Source organism: Notolepis coatsorum (assembly GCF_963971535.1).
Source record: "Notolepis coatsorum genome assembly, contig: SCAFFOLD_204, whole genome shotgun sequence".
In the NCBI taxonomy this organism is placed as follows: Eukaryota; Metazoa; Chordata; class Actinopteri; order Aulopiformes; family Paralepididae; genus Notolepis; species Notolepis coatsorum.
Window position 1 is genome coordinate 118,684 of NW_028170755.1, and position 15,050 is coordinate 133,733.

At 47.2% G+C, this 15,050-nt stretch overlaps 1 protein-coding gene across 1 annotated transcript in view; it reads right to left on the reverse strand.

The window, feature by feature from the left end:
• Positions 1 to 15,050, reverse strand: part of LOC311248450 (lysine-specific demethylase 6A-like) — a 128,753-nt gene that overhangs the window by 91,524 nt on the left and 22,179 nt on the right. The window contains exons 5-9 of the mRNA XM_084339326.1: positions 11,823 to 12,042; positions 8,920 to 9,051; positions 4,480 to 4,557; positions 2,491 to 2,601; positions 831 to 1,244 (exon numbers count right to left, since the gene is read on the reverse strand). Coding sequence (XP_084195452.1) covers positions 831 to 1,244; positions 2,491 to 2,601; positions 4,480 to 4,557; positions 8,920 to 9,051; positions 11,823 to 12,042 — 955 coding nt within the window. The remainder of the gene's footprint in view (positions 1 to 830; positions 1,245 to 2,490; positions 2,602 to 4,479; positions 4,558 to 8,919; positions 9,052 to 11,822; positions 12,043 to 15,050) is intronic.

The following is a 15,050-nucleotide window of genomic DNA, read 5'->3' on the forward strand; positions in this document are numbered from 1 at the left end:
TGACCAGTCGACCCTTCCTTCTTTTATAGTTCATAGCTGCTATACTATAGTATCCCTTCCCTATAATTCCCTAAACTTCCAATGAAATTCATATGTCGGTTCTATATGATGTTGGAGTGATGCTCTGTTGTGAGGAGAAGATGACTTTTGACCTAAATCTAGCAAAGTTGTTTACCATTCCAGTTAGGTACATGGTGAACCTCACCGCCTAGCCAAGGTTGATTCTCCTAACTGGGCCATTTTCATCTGATTGAACAATCTTATCACACTCTTTACTGTAACCTTGCTATTTACATTTTTAATTTTTATGCTCGCTTATGCCTGTATTTTTTTACTGTTGTTGTATGTCCGTTCTATTTTATAATTTTTAGACTATTTTTAAACTTAAGCATTTTAAACTACTTTATTATTTGTATTACTGAATAGAGAGCCTATTGGGATGCTAGATCCTGTAGATGTGAAACACTGTGATTTACCAAAAATGCCTGTATTTTTTTTTTTACTGTTGTGAAGCACTTTGAACTGCAACCTCTGTATGAAAAGTGCCATACAAATAAAGTTTAAATTATTATTATTATTATTATTATTATTATTATTATTATTATTATTATTATTATTATTATTATTATTATTATTATTATTATTATAATAATAATAATAATACAGGGAAGCGACAATCTCAATTCCTAGCTCAAACTCCGCCCCTCTTTCCCTGATCCCCGGAAAGCAACAGTTGCGACTGGAGGATGGAGACAAGAGGGGCGGGGTCTGAGCGGGGTCCACACAGAGGGGCGGAGTCTGAGCGGGTGTGAGGTGGGTGGCAGACTGACCTGACAGCGCGCGAGGAGCAGGGTGCTTGTGCAGGTGTGAGGTAGTAGCGCCCGGTCTCCACCAGGCTGCAGGTAAGGCACGTCTCCGTTGGGTCCTGTAGCCGTCGGCTGATTATTATTATTACTGTTACGACTAGAACTGCCGCCGCCGGGACCCGCGCCCGCGGAGGAGAGCAGGGGGTCCGAGTGTCCGCGAGCCCCGGGGGGGGCGAGGAGGAGGGGCCCGTTGGCCAGAGGCTGCTGTGGCGGCGGGCAGGGGGGGCGGTGGGGTCCGGGGGGGTGAGGCCTGCCGGCGGGGTGGAGGCTGGGGTGCGGCGAGGGGAGGGAGTTGGCGGTGGAGGGGCCGTTAGGGAGGGAGGGGCGCGGCTGTCCCCCCGAGGAGGACGAGGAGGAGGAGGAGGAGCCCGGTCTCGTCTGAGGGACGAAGACGACGAGCGGAGACAAGAAAAACATTGGTCAAGGTTTTGAAGAGATGTGTTCACTGTAGAGAACGATGTCATCACTTAAAGGGGAACTCCAACATTTTGGGAAATTAGCTTATTTAACATCTTCCCTGGAGTTAGACAAGAAGATACATACCTTTTTTGTCTCTGTGCGTGCATTTTAGCTTTGGGAATAGACGCTCCGTTAGCATAGCTTAGCTTCATCACTGGAAGTGAGGCAGGACAGTAGCCTTACAGTGCCTTACAGTGTATTGCAAGGTCTGACATTGACCAAACTTGATATGCATGACCTTGGTGGGCTCTAGGTCAACTCCTGAAAAGGGGGTCAATGTCAGACTTTGCAATCAAAAGTTAGGCGGCTAATAACCCTTGCCATAATTTCAGTGCGCCCCCTAACTTTTGATTGCAAGGTCTGACATTGACCCCCTTTTCAGGAGTTGACCTAGAGCCCACCAAGGTCATGCATATCAAGTTTGGTCAATGTCAGACCTTGCAATACACTGTAAGGCACTGTAAGGCTACTGTCCTGCCTCACTTCCAGTGATGAAGCGAAGCTATGCTAACGGAGCGTCTATTCCCAAAGCTAAAATGCACGCACAGAGACAAAAAAGGTATGTATCTTCTTGTCTAACTCCAGGGAAGATGTTAAATAAGCTAATTTCCCAAAATGTTGGAGTTCCCCTTTAACTCAGTGGATGGATCCGGTTAATACGATGACGATGAGAGATCAATACATACAGAATAGTAGAGAGGATGGCTGGATGGCCCCCACTCTGAGTGGGTTCTGAGTGGGTTCTGAGTGGATACTGAGTGGATACTGAGTGGGTTCTGAGTGGGTTCTGAGTGGGTTCTGAGTGGGTACTGAGTGGGTTCTGAGTGGGTACTGAGTGGGTTCTGAGTGGGTACTGAGTGGGTACTGAGTGGGTTCTGAGTGGATACTGAGTGGGTTCTGAGTGGGTTCTGAGTGGGTTCTGAGTGGGTACTGAGTGGGTTCTGAGTGGGTTCTGAGTGGGTTCTGAGTGGGTACTGAGTGGGTACTGAGTGGGTACTGAGTGGGTTCTGAGTGGGTTCTGAGTGGATACTGAGTGGGTACTGAGTGGGTACCGAGTGGGTTCCGAGTGGGTTCTGAGTGGGTTCTGAGTGGGTTCTGAGTGGGTTCTGAGTGGGTTCTGAGTGGGTACTGAGTGGGTTCGGGTCACAACACGGCGGTCCGTTACCTGTTGCTGGTGCTGCTGCATCAGGTTGAGCTGCGCTTCCAGTTGTTCCAACATCTGCAGCTGCAGAGGCTTCAGACTGGAGCGGGGGGGCGCTCTCAACTGCTGCAACAGCTGGGGGGGGGAGACACAACAACAACAACATTACTGACGGGGAGGGACACAACAACAACATTACTGACGGGGGGGGGGGGGGTCACAACACATATATACCAGTTAATGGAATACTCTCTCCATATGTACCAGTTAAATGGAATACTCTCCATATGTACCAGTTAAATGGAATACTCTCCATATGTACCAGTTAAATGGAATACTCTCCATATGTACCAGTTAAATGGAATACTCTCCATATGTACCAGTTAAATGGAATACTCTCTCCATATGTACCAGTTAAATGGAATACTCTCCATATATACCAGTTAAATGGAATACTCTCCATATATACCAGTTAAATGGAATACTCTCCATATGTACCAGTTAAATGGAATACTCTCCATATATACCAGTTAAATGGAATACTCTCCATATTTACCAGTTAAATGGAATACTCTCCATATATACCAGTTAAATGGAATACTCTCCATATGTACCAGTTAAATAGAATACTCTCCATATGTACCAGTTAAATGGAATACTCTCCATATATACCAGTTAAATGGAATACTCTCCATATATACCAGTTAAATGGAATACTCTCCATATGTACCAGTTAAATGGAATACTCTCCATATGTACCAGTTAAATAGAATACTCTCCATATATACCAGTTAAATGGAATACTCTCCATATATACCAGTTAAATGGAATACTCTCCATATATACCAGTTAAATAGAATACTCTCCATATGTACCAGTTAAATGGAATACTCTCCATATGTACCAGTTAAATGGAATACTCTCCATATATACCAGTTAAATGGAATACTCTCCATATATACCAGTTAAATAGAATACTCTCCATATGTACCAGTTAAATGGAATACTCTCCATATGTACCAGTTAAATGGAATACTCTCTCCATATATACCAGTTAAATGGAATACTCTCTCCATATGTACCAGTTAAATGGAATACTCTCCATATGTACCAGTTAAATGGAATACTCTCCATATATACCAGTTAAATGGAATACTCTCTCCATATATACCAGTTAAATGGAATACTCTCCATATGTACCAGTTAAATGGAATACTCTCCATATTTACCAGTTAAATGGAATACTCTCCATATATACCAGTTAAATGGAATACTCTCCATATATACCAGTTAAATGGAATACTCTCCATATGTACCAGTTAAATGGAATACTCTCCATATATACCAGTTAAATGGAATACTCTCTCCATATGTACCAGTTAAATGGAATACTCTCCATATGTACCAGTTAAATGGAATACTCTCCATATGTACCAGTTAAATGGAATACTCTCCATATGTACCAGTTAAATGGAATACTCTCCATATGTACCAGTTAAATGGAATACTCTCTACATATGTACCAGTTAAATGGAATACTCTCCATATATACCAGTTAAATGGAATACTCTCTCCATATGTACCAGTTAAATGGAATACTCTCCATATATACCAGTTAAATGGAATACTCTCCATATATACCAGTTAAATGGAATACTCTCCATATGTACCAGTTAAATAGAATACTCTCTCCATATATACCAGTTAAATGGAATACTCTCCATATATACCAGTTAAATGGAATACTCTCCATATGTACCAGTTAAATGGAATACTCTCCATATATACCAGTTAAATGGAATACTCTCTCCATATAATATACCAGTTAAATGGAATACTCTCTCCATATAATATACCAGTTAAATGGAATACACCCTCCAAATAAACATTAATATGAGCTTGTTACCATCAATGTAAACCACACATAAGTGTGTCTCACAGTATCTCAGTACAGTGGTTTCATTCCGGCGTGACGCCACTGAAAGAGGCTAAGCGGTCAGTCAGGTGACCCACCTGCAGTTTCTGTGGCGAGAGGTACCAGGTGGGGGGGGGAGCCGGCTGCTGTACGGAACCACTGGCCCACGGGTCACCCTGGAGAGAGAGAGACAACAGCCAGTCAGTCAGTCAGGACCTTAACTCTAACCCTGGAGAGAGAGAGACAACAGTCAGTCAGTCAGTCAGTCAGGACCTTAACTCTAACCCTGGAGAGAGAGAGACAACAGTCAGTCAGCCAGTCAGTCAGGACCTTAACTCTAACCCTGGAGAGAGAGAGACAACAGCCAGTCAGACCCTGTCTGAGCTGGCAGACTGTCAACACCGCCCTCTACTGCCTTGCGGAGCTATTGCACTTCATTGGAAACGGCCTGGTGTGTTTTCTGAGCCGATCTGAGCCGTGGGGGCGGGGTTTAAATACTGAGGCGAGGCAGGCCTTTACAACGATGGCATGGACCACTAAGGTCGCTTTCACACAGGGGCTGTTTGGTCCGGATTATCGGACCAGAATTCGATAGTCCGGTTTTTCGGGTCTGTGTGAATGCGCGTCGAACTCGGTTCGCGGACCAAACACACGAACTCTGGTCCGCCTGAAAACGTAGGTCTCGGTTCGCTTCAGCGGACCAAACGCGAACCAAATATAGGAAGTGATTATTATTACCACTGCTCGCAGCACTCACTGCCAAACAAACAAGCACACTGCATCTATCTCTCTATCTATCTATCTATCTATCTATCTATCTATCTATCTATCTATCTATCTATCTATCTATCTATCTATATATCTAACTGTGCATCTTGGGAAGAAGGAAGAAAAAACGCGGCTTATTATATTGTTATTATTATATATATAACAACGTGGTGTACAAGTTGTTTAGCGAGAGGATGGTGGTAATCGGCTTCAATAGAACAACTCGCCTCCGCTGAACTGGAGGGCTCCAGTCCACACACACACAGACACACACACGCGCGCGCGCACACACACGGGCTTGCAGCCACCCACACATTTCCACTGTCCAATAGAAACACGGCTTATTATTAATACCGTGGCGCGCGGCAGTACAAGCACACTGTGTAAACATGTCTCGTGGACAGACTTGGGTGATCCGCTGATCTGGAGTCAGACATGGATCGCAGTCCACACACACACGGGCTCGCAGCCACACACACATTTCCACTCTCTATCAGTGCCACGCCTCTGCTACTATCACGCCTGCTCACGGCTACGCAGTTTGTGTATTTCCGCATTTCACTTTCTGAAGGGGAGGGATTTCCACTCTCCATTGTGTCCAATAGACGAGCGCCCTTTTCGACCGCGTGACATTGTTCAGATAGTTTGGTGCGCCTCACAGATTTTAGTGTGAACGCAGGCGAACCAAATGAAGAATGCAACAATGTTGCAACTTCACCACCAGAACCGCACCGAGTCACCAAAACTATATGTGAAAGCGACCTAACCCCGCCCGCCCGTTCAATCTGTTTTGTGCATGTTGACTGGAAGCAACTCACTGACAATCGACGGGTGTATTAGACCCATAGCTATAATATAAGATATATTTTAAGCACTCGCAAATTTGGCATTCAAACTATATCCATTGAATAACCCCCTGGCGCTGAAGGAACAAAATGAATGTGCGCAAAACTGTTAGTTGTGAGTTTTTAGGACGTGCGTGCGATTATGTGTTTTTGGGCGGAGTGCTCCTTTAACCTCTTAAGCCCGGAGCCCTATTTTCTGAAAATCCGCCTAAAATACATACCTAACAAATGGAATATTGCTCCACTTCTACAACACCATTTGCATGTTCTTGGTATCTAGGGACATCTATGGACCTCAGTGAATGTATTCCCAGTGTCAGAAATATTGTGTCTATTACTAGGCTTGCTAAAATTGTGATGAAACAAAGGATAATATGAATTATGATTTTTCTTTGCATCTTTGACAGTGAATAACACCATGCTAAAAATGACCAGACATAAGAAACTGCCACTGTTCAGTACCTTCTTGAGATCAGGTGTACAAAAAAATCTAAGGAAATGAATAAAGGGAAGATCATTTCATTAAACAGAAGGTTTTGTAGATACAGAATTCTGCCATCCGGACCCATGCAATTTGAAATATTATTATAGAATATAGAATTTGAGGCCTATAAATGACCTTATTATAGCCAACGTGCACACTATGGATTGGGACAAATCTACTCTTTCCAATGGCAGAGTTCAATTTGGATTTAGTATCACCAGGCATGCATGAAGAACAGAGAATGAAATTACTGTATGTACAGTAGGTTGTTTATTCTTGCAAGAGCTCCGCCATTTTGAAACCGATTTCAAATCGGATGTTTGCTAAATGCTCAAAATAGGGGAGACAAACTAACTGCGCTCCAATATATGCCAATAACGTTCAGTGACAGTGGTATATAATCGCGAGTAATAAGATAATTAAAAATAAATTCACAGGTAATTTGCTTGATGGGAGCTAGAAGCCTTTGGGAAGTGTAGTTCCAACGCTCACTGGATGTCCTCTTCTCAAAAGGACTACATTTCCCATCCTTCAGCGCGGGCCGCTTATTAAAAATGGCGGATCTCCGCGATCACAACAAACACATTTCAAAAACTAAAATCTCACTAATAACACTTTAACCTATTATAGGTAAACAAACGTATTGCTGAAAATATGACTGCTGTTGTGACATGGTTATGATGTTCACTCTTGAATACGTTTGGGGGGGGAAAAAACACTAATTATGTCAGACAGTCAGACTCTAGAGAGACTGGTTTATGACGTGATGTCATTTTGGGACCGGTAGCGGCCCGCACGGGCGAAAGAGGTTCAGGTGGAGACATTAGGGATGTGCGTGACTGACCAAAATCACTTTTCAATATTAGAAAAATCACTCCCACCCAAAAAAATTAAGAACAACATGAAATTGTTATTTTCTGTTTCAGTTTAAATTCCGTTAAAATTTTCAGTTTCAGTTCAATTCAGTTATTCTTTTTAATAGAATGGATCATTAAAATCAAAGGGTATTGCACATAAATAGGCACTTCAGATAATCCTTCAGAACGTTGATCGGCTCAGCTGACCCGACAAATAAATCAAAATAACACCGTTCACCATCGTAGCCGATAATAACAGCATTGCATCGGCCCATCCACCGGTTTTAATAAACAAACAGAAACAGTAGCATGTGCATCTTTTAGTTCAATTAGGCTATGAAAATTAGGCTGCCTCTAAATATAAAAATGTATACAAATAATAATAATAATAATAAAACAAATTAAAAAAATTATAAAATAAAATAATCATATATATATTTTTCGACTCATCCCTAGTAGCCATGGTTACCTTGGAACATTCTAACTCATCCCTAGTAGCCATGGTTACCTTGGAACATTCTAACTCATCCCTAGTAGCCATGGTTACCTTGGCTCTAACTCATCCCTAGTAGCCATGGTTACCTTGGCACATTCTAACTCATCCCTAGTAGCCATGGTTACCTTGGCACATTCTAACTCATCCCTAGTAGCCATGGTTACCTTGGAACATTCTAACTCATCCCTAGTAGCCATGGTTACCTTGGCTCTAACTCATCCCTAGTAGCCATGGTTACCTTGGAACATTCTAACTCATCCCTAGTAGCCATGGTTACCTTGGCTCTAACTCATCCCTAGTAGCCATGGTTACCTTGGAACATTCTAACTCATCCCTAGTAGCCATGGTTACCTTGGCACATTCCAACTCATCCCTAGTAGCCATGGTTACCTTGGCACATTCTAACTCATCCCTAGTAGCCATGGTTACCTTGGCACATTCTAACTCATCCCTAGTAGCCATGGTTACCTTGGCACATTCTAACTCATCCCTAGTAGCCATGGTTACCTTGGCACATTCTAACTCATCCCTAGTAGCCATGGTTACCTTGGCACATTCTAACTCATCCCTAGTAGCCATGGTTACCTTGGCACATTCTAACTCATCCCTAGTAGCCATGGTTACCTTGGCACATTCTAACTCATCCCTAGTAGCCATGGTTACCTTGGAACATTCTAACTCATCCCTAGTAGCCATGGTTACCTTGGCTCTAACTCATCCCTAGTAGCCATGGTTACCTTGGAACATTCTAACTCATCCCTAGTAGCCATGGTTACCTTGGCACATTCCAACTCATCCCTAGTAGCCATGGTTACCTTGGCACATTCTAACTCATCCCTAGTAGCCATGGTTACCTTGGCACATTCCAACTCATCCCTAGTAGCCATGGTTACCTTGGCACATTCTAACTCATCCCTAGTAGCCATGGTTACCTTGGCACATTCTAACTCATCCCTAGTAGCCATGGTTACCTTGGCACATTCTAACTCATCCCTAGTAGCCATGGTTACCTTGGCACATTCTAACTCATCCCTAGTAGCCATGGTTACCTTGGCACATTCTAACTCATCCCTAGTAGCCATGGTTACCTTGGCCGGGCTGTTGCCTCTCCTCCTCTTGGCAGGACTAGACTGCTCCTCTGATTGGCCCAGAGAGCCTACATGGGGGGGCAGTGACCGACCCGACCCCCCGCCCTCAGAGCCGTGGTGGGGCTTACACGCCTGGAGAGAGGAGGAAGAGGAGGAGGGGGAGGAGGAGGATGTGGAGAGAGGAGGAGGATGAAGAGAGAAGGAGGAGGAGGAGGGAGAGAGAAGGAGGAGGGAGAGGAGGAGGAGGAGGGTGAGGAGGATGTGGAGAGAGGAGGAGGAAGAGAGAAGGAGGAGGGAGAGGAGGAAGAGGAGGAGGGAGAGGAGGATGTGGAGAGAGGAGGAGGAGGAGGAGGAGGAGAAGGAGGAGGAAGAGGAGGAGGAAGAGGAAGGAGGAAGAGGAGGAGGTGAGAAGAGGAAGAGGGGAGCAGGAGGAGGATGAGGAGAGAGAGGAGAGAGAGGAAGAGGAGGATGAGGAGGAAGAGGAAGAAGAGGAAGAGGAGATAGGAGGGGGAGGAGCAGGAGGAGGGAGGAAGAGGGAGGAGGAAGAGGAGGAGGAGGATGAAGAGGAGGAAGAGGAGAGAGGAAGAGGAGAAAGAGGAGAGGAGGGGGAGAAGGAGGAGGAGCAGGATGAGGGAGGAGGAAGAGAAGGAGGAGGGGGACCAGGAGCAGGAGGAGGAGCACAAGCAAAAAAGGAGAGACAGGAGAAAAGAAAGAGGGGAGAGGAGGGAGGGAGGGAGTGAAGGACGGAACAGCGCAGCATAAGGATTAGGAGGGAGGAGAAAGAAAAGACAGGAATGGAGGGAGTGAATGAGGATGACAGAGGGGAGAATGGAAGGAGGGAGGAAAGAGGGAGGGAGGGGGAGGGAGGGAGGGAGGGAGGGAGGGAGGGAGGGAGGGAGGGAGGGTAGGAGGGTGAAGAGCAGATGGAAAGAGGAAAAAAAAGAAAAGCAATGAGGGAGACGAACAGATAGGAGACGTAAAGGAGGACAAAGTTGAACAGAGGTCAAAGGTCGGTGAAGAAGTGACGGGGGGGGGGGGGGGGGGGGGGGGGGTGTTAGGGAGAAAAACACAAGGAGGGAAAAAACAGAGGCCAGGAGATGTGGCAAAGCGAGGGTTGGTGAATACGAGACAGAGAGAGAGACAGAGACAGAGAGAGACAGAGAGAGAGACAGAGAGAGACAGAGAGAGACAGAGACAGAGACAGAGAGAGAGAGAGAGAGACAGAGAGAGAGAGAGAGAGAGAGAGAGAGAGAGAGAGAGAGAGAGAGAGAGAGAGAGAGAGAGAGAGAGAGAGAGAGAGAGAAAAGGGACACATTTGCTGTGAACGTGCTGGAACAAAAACATCAAAACACACAAAGACGCATTCCTGCATGTTTTTCTTGGAGGCGTTTTTTGTCCTATAGGGCGAGAGCAGCCCCGGGACGTGATGAGACAGCGCCTCCTATAGGGCGAGACAGCGGAGTCCCGCCTCCCACTCAAGTCCAGACTGGCAGCGCGAGCATCAAGACCACAGGCGTGTCTTTGACGACATCTTTTTATAGGATAGTTATCTAAAAAAATGTATAACTGCTGACTTGTCCTACAGAACCTGTAAGTCGCTTTGGATAAAAGCATTCAGCTAAACGACAAAATGTAAATGAATCGTTTACTTACTTTTTTTGGAAAAAATCATCTGATCCAATATTTATGGCTCAAAACCAATTTCCGACAATTAGTTACTTTAGATAAAAAAAAAATCTATTTCTTGATTGAGAACTATTTTATCATGGATGAACAAAACGTTTGTTGCGTGTAAAAAAATCAAGCACTTTAACACTTTGGCTGCCAGGAGCCGTGTTAAAGCGTCATTCCCGGCCATGCTCAAGTTGCCGGAGGACGCTTTAAAGCGTCCTTATATCAATATTTCAAAAATCTGCGATCGGATTCATATGTCCCCTCCGCTGGCCTGAGATCCACCAGGAGGATCCACTGAGCTCTCTGGCGGTTCAGGAGCGCCATCTGGTGGCCGATCGGCGCAATCGCTTAACAGGAAGTGGCATAGAGGTTGTGCTGGACGGCCGTATTACTTCCGGGCACTCGCTATAGGTCCCGGCATTCTAGCTCGTCACAATACACAGTGATCGATTGCCAATAACTCGATAAACGACATGATTTGGACGTTATACCATTATACAAGCTGGAGATGGACCGGGTAAATCTACAGACCATAATGATAAATGTCTACTCTACGATGATCGCCCAACGGCGCGCGGAGACTGGGTGAGTTTTAGCGTGTAACGTTACCGTCTTCGATACTAACTGCTATTATCAACATTTGACCCACATTAGATGATTGGTATACCGCTGCCCACGGAATTATAAACGCCCCCTAGCCCATCCGGTCAACATCAGATGATGTGTAGTAACTTCTAGAAGTACATCTAGTTGGAATTTTTTATATGCGCTGATTGCCATAAAACTGTATTGCATCATCAATATAATGCATTTGGGGCTATAGATCACGTTCTGGAGAAAGCTGCAGAAAGAGATGAAACATACTTATACATTAGACATACTTTACTATGAATATGTGAATGAAAAAGTTTAACGTTGCTACACAATGAACAATACATATAGGACTTTGAATGGGCCCTAATAATGGCAATGTAGCAATAGAATTTAAAAAGTTATAGCCCTGCAAAGAAGGGGTACTTCTCCATAGACAAATAGAGCCGGCAACCTATGGTATATCATGAATTTAACCCATGGCAACCAAAGTGTTAAGCACTTCAAGGACCTTGTGCGAACCCTGTTTAACGTTAGTGCAGGCTGGAACACCACCAGTGAGCGGACACTATATCTAACACCCCCACCCTCCTGTGACATCGTCAACGAGCCTTTCTCCAGATCGGGGCTCCACCCACCTGTAGGCATTTGATGCGGTGCATGAGGGCGGCGGTGTTGGCGCAGGCCTTGCTGCGCGTGGCGTTGATGTAGCACTTGATGGCGTCCTGCGGCTGGTTACAGGACTCGTACAGCGTGCCCAGGTCCATCCAGGCAGCCGCGTGGCTGTGGTCCAGCTGCACCGCACAGATGTAGGCCTGGAGGGCATCCATAGGCTGGTTCTGCTGCTGGTAGAGAACACTGGAGAGGGGAGAGGGGTGGGGAGCGGGGTGGAGAGGAGAGAGGGGTGGAGAGGAGGGGTGGAGAGGGTGGAAGGGTGGAGAGGAGAGAGGGGTGGAGAGGAGAGGAAGAGAGGAGGGAGAGAGGTGGAGAGGAGAGGAGAGGAGAGGAGAGAGGGGTGGAGAGGGGTGGAGAGGAGAGAGGGGTGGAGAGGGGTGGAGAGGGTGGAGAGGAGAGAGGGGTGGAGAGGAGAGGAGAGAGGTGGAGAGAAGAGAAGAGAGAGGTGGAGAGGAGAGGAGAGGAGAGAGGGGTGGAGAGGGGTGGAGAGGGGTGGAGAGGAGAGAGGGGTGGAGAGAGGGTGGAGAGGGGTGGAGAGAGGTGGAGAGGAGAGAGGGGTGAGAGGAGAGGAGAGAGGTGAGAGGAGAGAGGGGTGGAGAGAGGGGTGGAGAGGGGTGGAGAGAGGTGGAGAGGAGAGAGGGGTGGAGAGGAGAGGAGAGAGGTGGAGAGGAGAGAGGTGGAGAGGAGAGGAGAGGGGTGGAGAGGAGAGAGGGTGGAGAGAGAGGGAGAGGGGTGGAGAGGAGAGGAGAGAGGTGGAGAGGAGAGAGGTGGAGAGGAGAGAGGTGGAGAGGAGAGGAGAGAGGGTGGAGAGAGAGGAGAGAGAGGGGTGAGAGGAGGGGGAGGAGAGGAGAGAGGTGGAGAGGAGAGAGGTGGAGAGGAGAGGAGAGAGGGGTGGAGAGGAGAGGAGAGAGGGGTGGAGAGGAGAGGAAGAGGAGTGGAGAGAGGGGAGGAGAGGAGAGAGGTGGAGAGGAGAGAGGTGGAGAGGAGAGGAGAGAGAGGTGGAGAGGAGAGGAGAGAGGGGTGGAGAGGAGAGGAGAGAGGGGTGGAGAGGAGAGGAGAGAGGGGTGGAGAGGAGAGGTGGAGAGGAGAGGAGAGAGGAGGGAGAGGAGAGAGGGGTGGAGAGGAGAGAGGTGGAGAGGAGAGAGGTGGAGAGGAGAGGAGAGAGGGGTGGAGAGGAGAGGAAGAAGGGGTGGAGAGGAGAGAGAGGGGTGTAGAGGAGAGGAGGGGTGGAGAGGAGAGGAAGAGAGGGGTGGAGGAGGAGAGAGGGTGGAGAGGAGAGGAGAGAGGGTGGAGAGGAGAGAGAGAGGGGTGGAGAGGAGAGAGGGTGGAGAGGAGAGAGGGGTGGAGAGGAGAGGAAGAGAGGGGTGGAGAGGAGAGGAAGAGAGGGGTGGAGAGGAGAGAGGGAGAGGGGTGGAGAGGAGAGAGGGGTGGAGAGGAGAGAGGTGGAGAGGAGAGAGGTGGAGAGGAGAGAAGAGAGGTGGAGGAGAGAGGTGGAGAGGTGGAGAGGAGAGGTGGAGAGGAGAGAGGTGGAGAGGAGAGAGGGGTGGAGAGGTGGAGGGAGAGGGAGAGGAGAGGAGGAGAGGAGGAGAGGGAGAGGTGGAGAGGAGAGAGGTGGAGAGGAGAGAGGTGGAGAGAGAGGAGAGAGAGGGAGGAGAGAGGTGGAGAGGAGAGAGGGGGAGAGGAGAGAGGTGGAGAGGAGAGGAGAGGGTGGAGAGGAGAGAGAGAGGTGGAGAGGAGAGAGGTGGAGAGGAGAGGAGAGGAGAGGAGAGAGGGGTGGAGAGGAGAGGAGAGAGGTGGAGAGGAGAGGAGAGGAGAGAGGTGGAGAGAGAGAGGGGTGGAGATGAGAGGAAGAGAGGGGGTGGAGAGGAAGAGAGGGGTGGAGAGGAGGGAGTGAGGTGGAGAGGAGGGAGAGGTGGAGAGGAGAGGAGAGGAGAGTGGGAGGAGGAGAGAGAGGGTGGAGAGGAGAGAGGGGTGGAGAGGAGAGAGAGAGGGGTGGAGAGGAGAGGAGAGGAAGAGAGGGGTGTAGAGGAGAGGAAGAGAGGGTGGAGAGGGAGAGGAGAGGAGAGGAGGGAGAGGAGGAGAGGAGGAGAGAGAGGAGAGGGAGAGAGAGGAGAGGAGAGGAGGGGTGGAGAGAGAGGAGGGGTGGAGAGAGGGAGAGGAGAGGTGGAGAGAGAGGAGAGGGAGAGAAGGGGGAGAGAGAGGAGAGAGGAGAGGGAGAGAGAGAGGGAGAGGAGAGAGGAGAGGAGGGGTGGAGAGGAGGGGAGGGAGGAGGGGTGGAGAGAGAGGAGAGAGAGGAAGAGGAGAGAGGGAGGAGAGGAGGGGTGAGAGAGGAGGGAGTCTGATGCATTGAATCGTTGCTGAAGAATCGTAATCGAACGTACACCCCCTAGTGTTGTTACATTTGCGCCGATGCATCCCTCATATTATTCACATCACCAACCTTGTTTTGCACATACGCGGCCGCCGTGTCTTCCATTGCACGTAACACATGTACAAACCGTGTTACAGGCTGCCATGTTGGAAGACCGAGAACACCACAACCTCTCTATATCTGATGGGAAATAAACTGGGGCCCCAAGCCGTGCAGGAAGGAGACTCAGCTCCTGAGATGTACATCAGTGAGGCTGAGACCATATGCCATTTGGAAGAATCGATAACTGGACCAAAGTATCGATAATAGGGATGTCCGATATTATCGGCCTACCGATATTATCGGCCGTATATCGGCATTAAAATGTGATATCGGAAAAAATTACATTTGTATAACCTTTATTTACCCAGCAAGTAAGTAAGAACAAATCTGATTTTATTTATTGTCAAAGTATGCATAATGTTGTGTTAATTCAAAATAAGAGATATGTAATTTTAATTACCTGAAATTATTCCATTTTTTGGGGGGGGGAACCCATGCATATATCGGTATCGGTTGATATCGGTTGATATCGGTATCGGAAATTAAGAGTTGGACAATATCGGTATAGGTAAAAAGCCAATATCGAGCATCCCTAATCGATAATTATCGATATTTTATTAGTATAAAAAAAATACAAAAAATATTTAGATTTGATCTTTGTTATTATTTAAACAACAAATGTATGTTTATTTTGCAGCAATTCTTTGTCGTTGCCGCCGTCTTTAGTGTTACAGAGTTCCCCGTTCAGAACCACCACAGTGATCCTCTCTGGTTACAG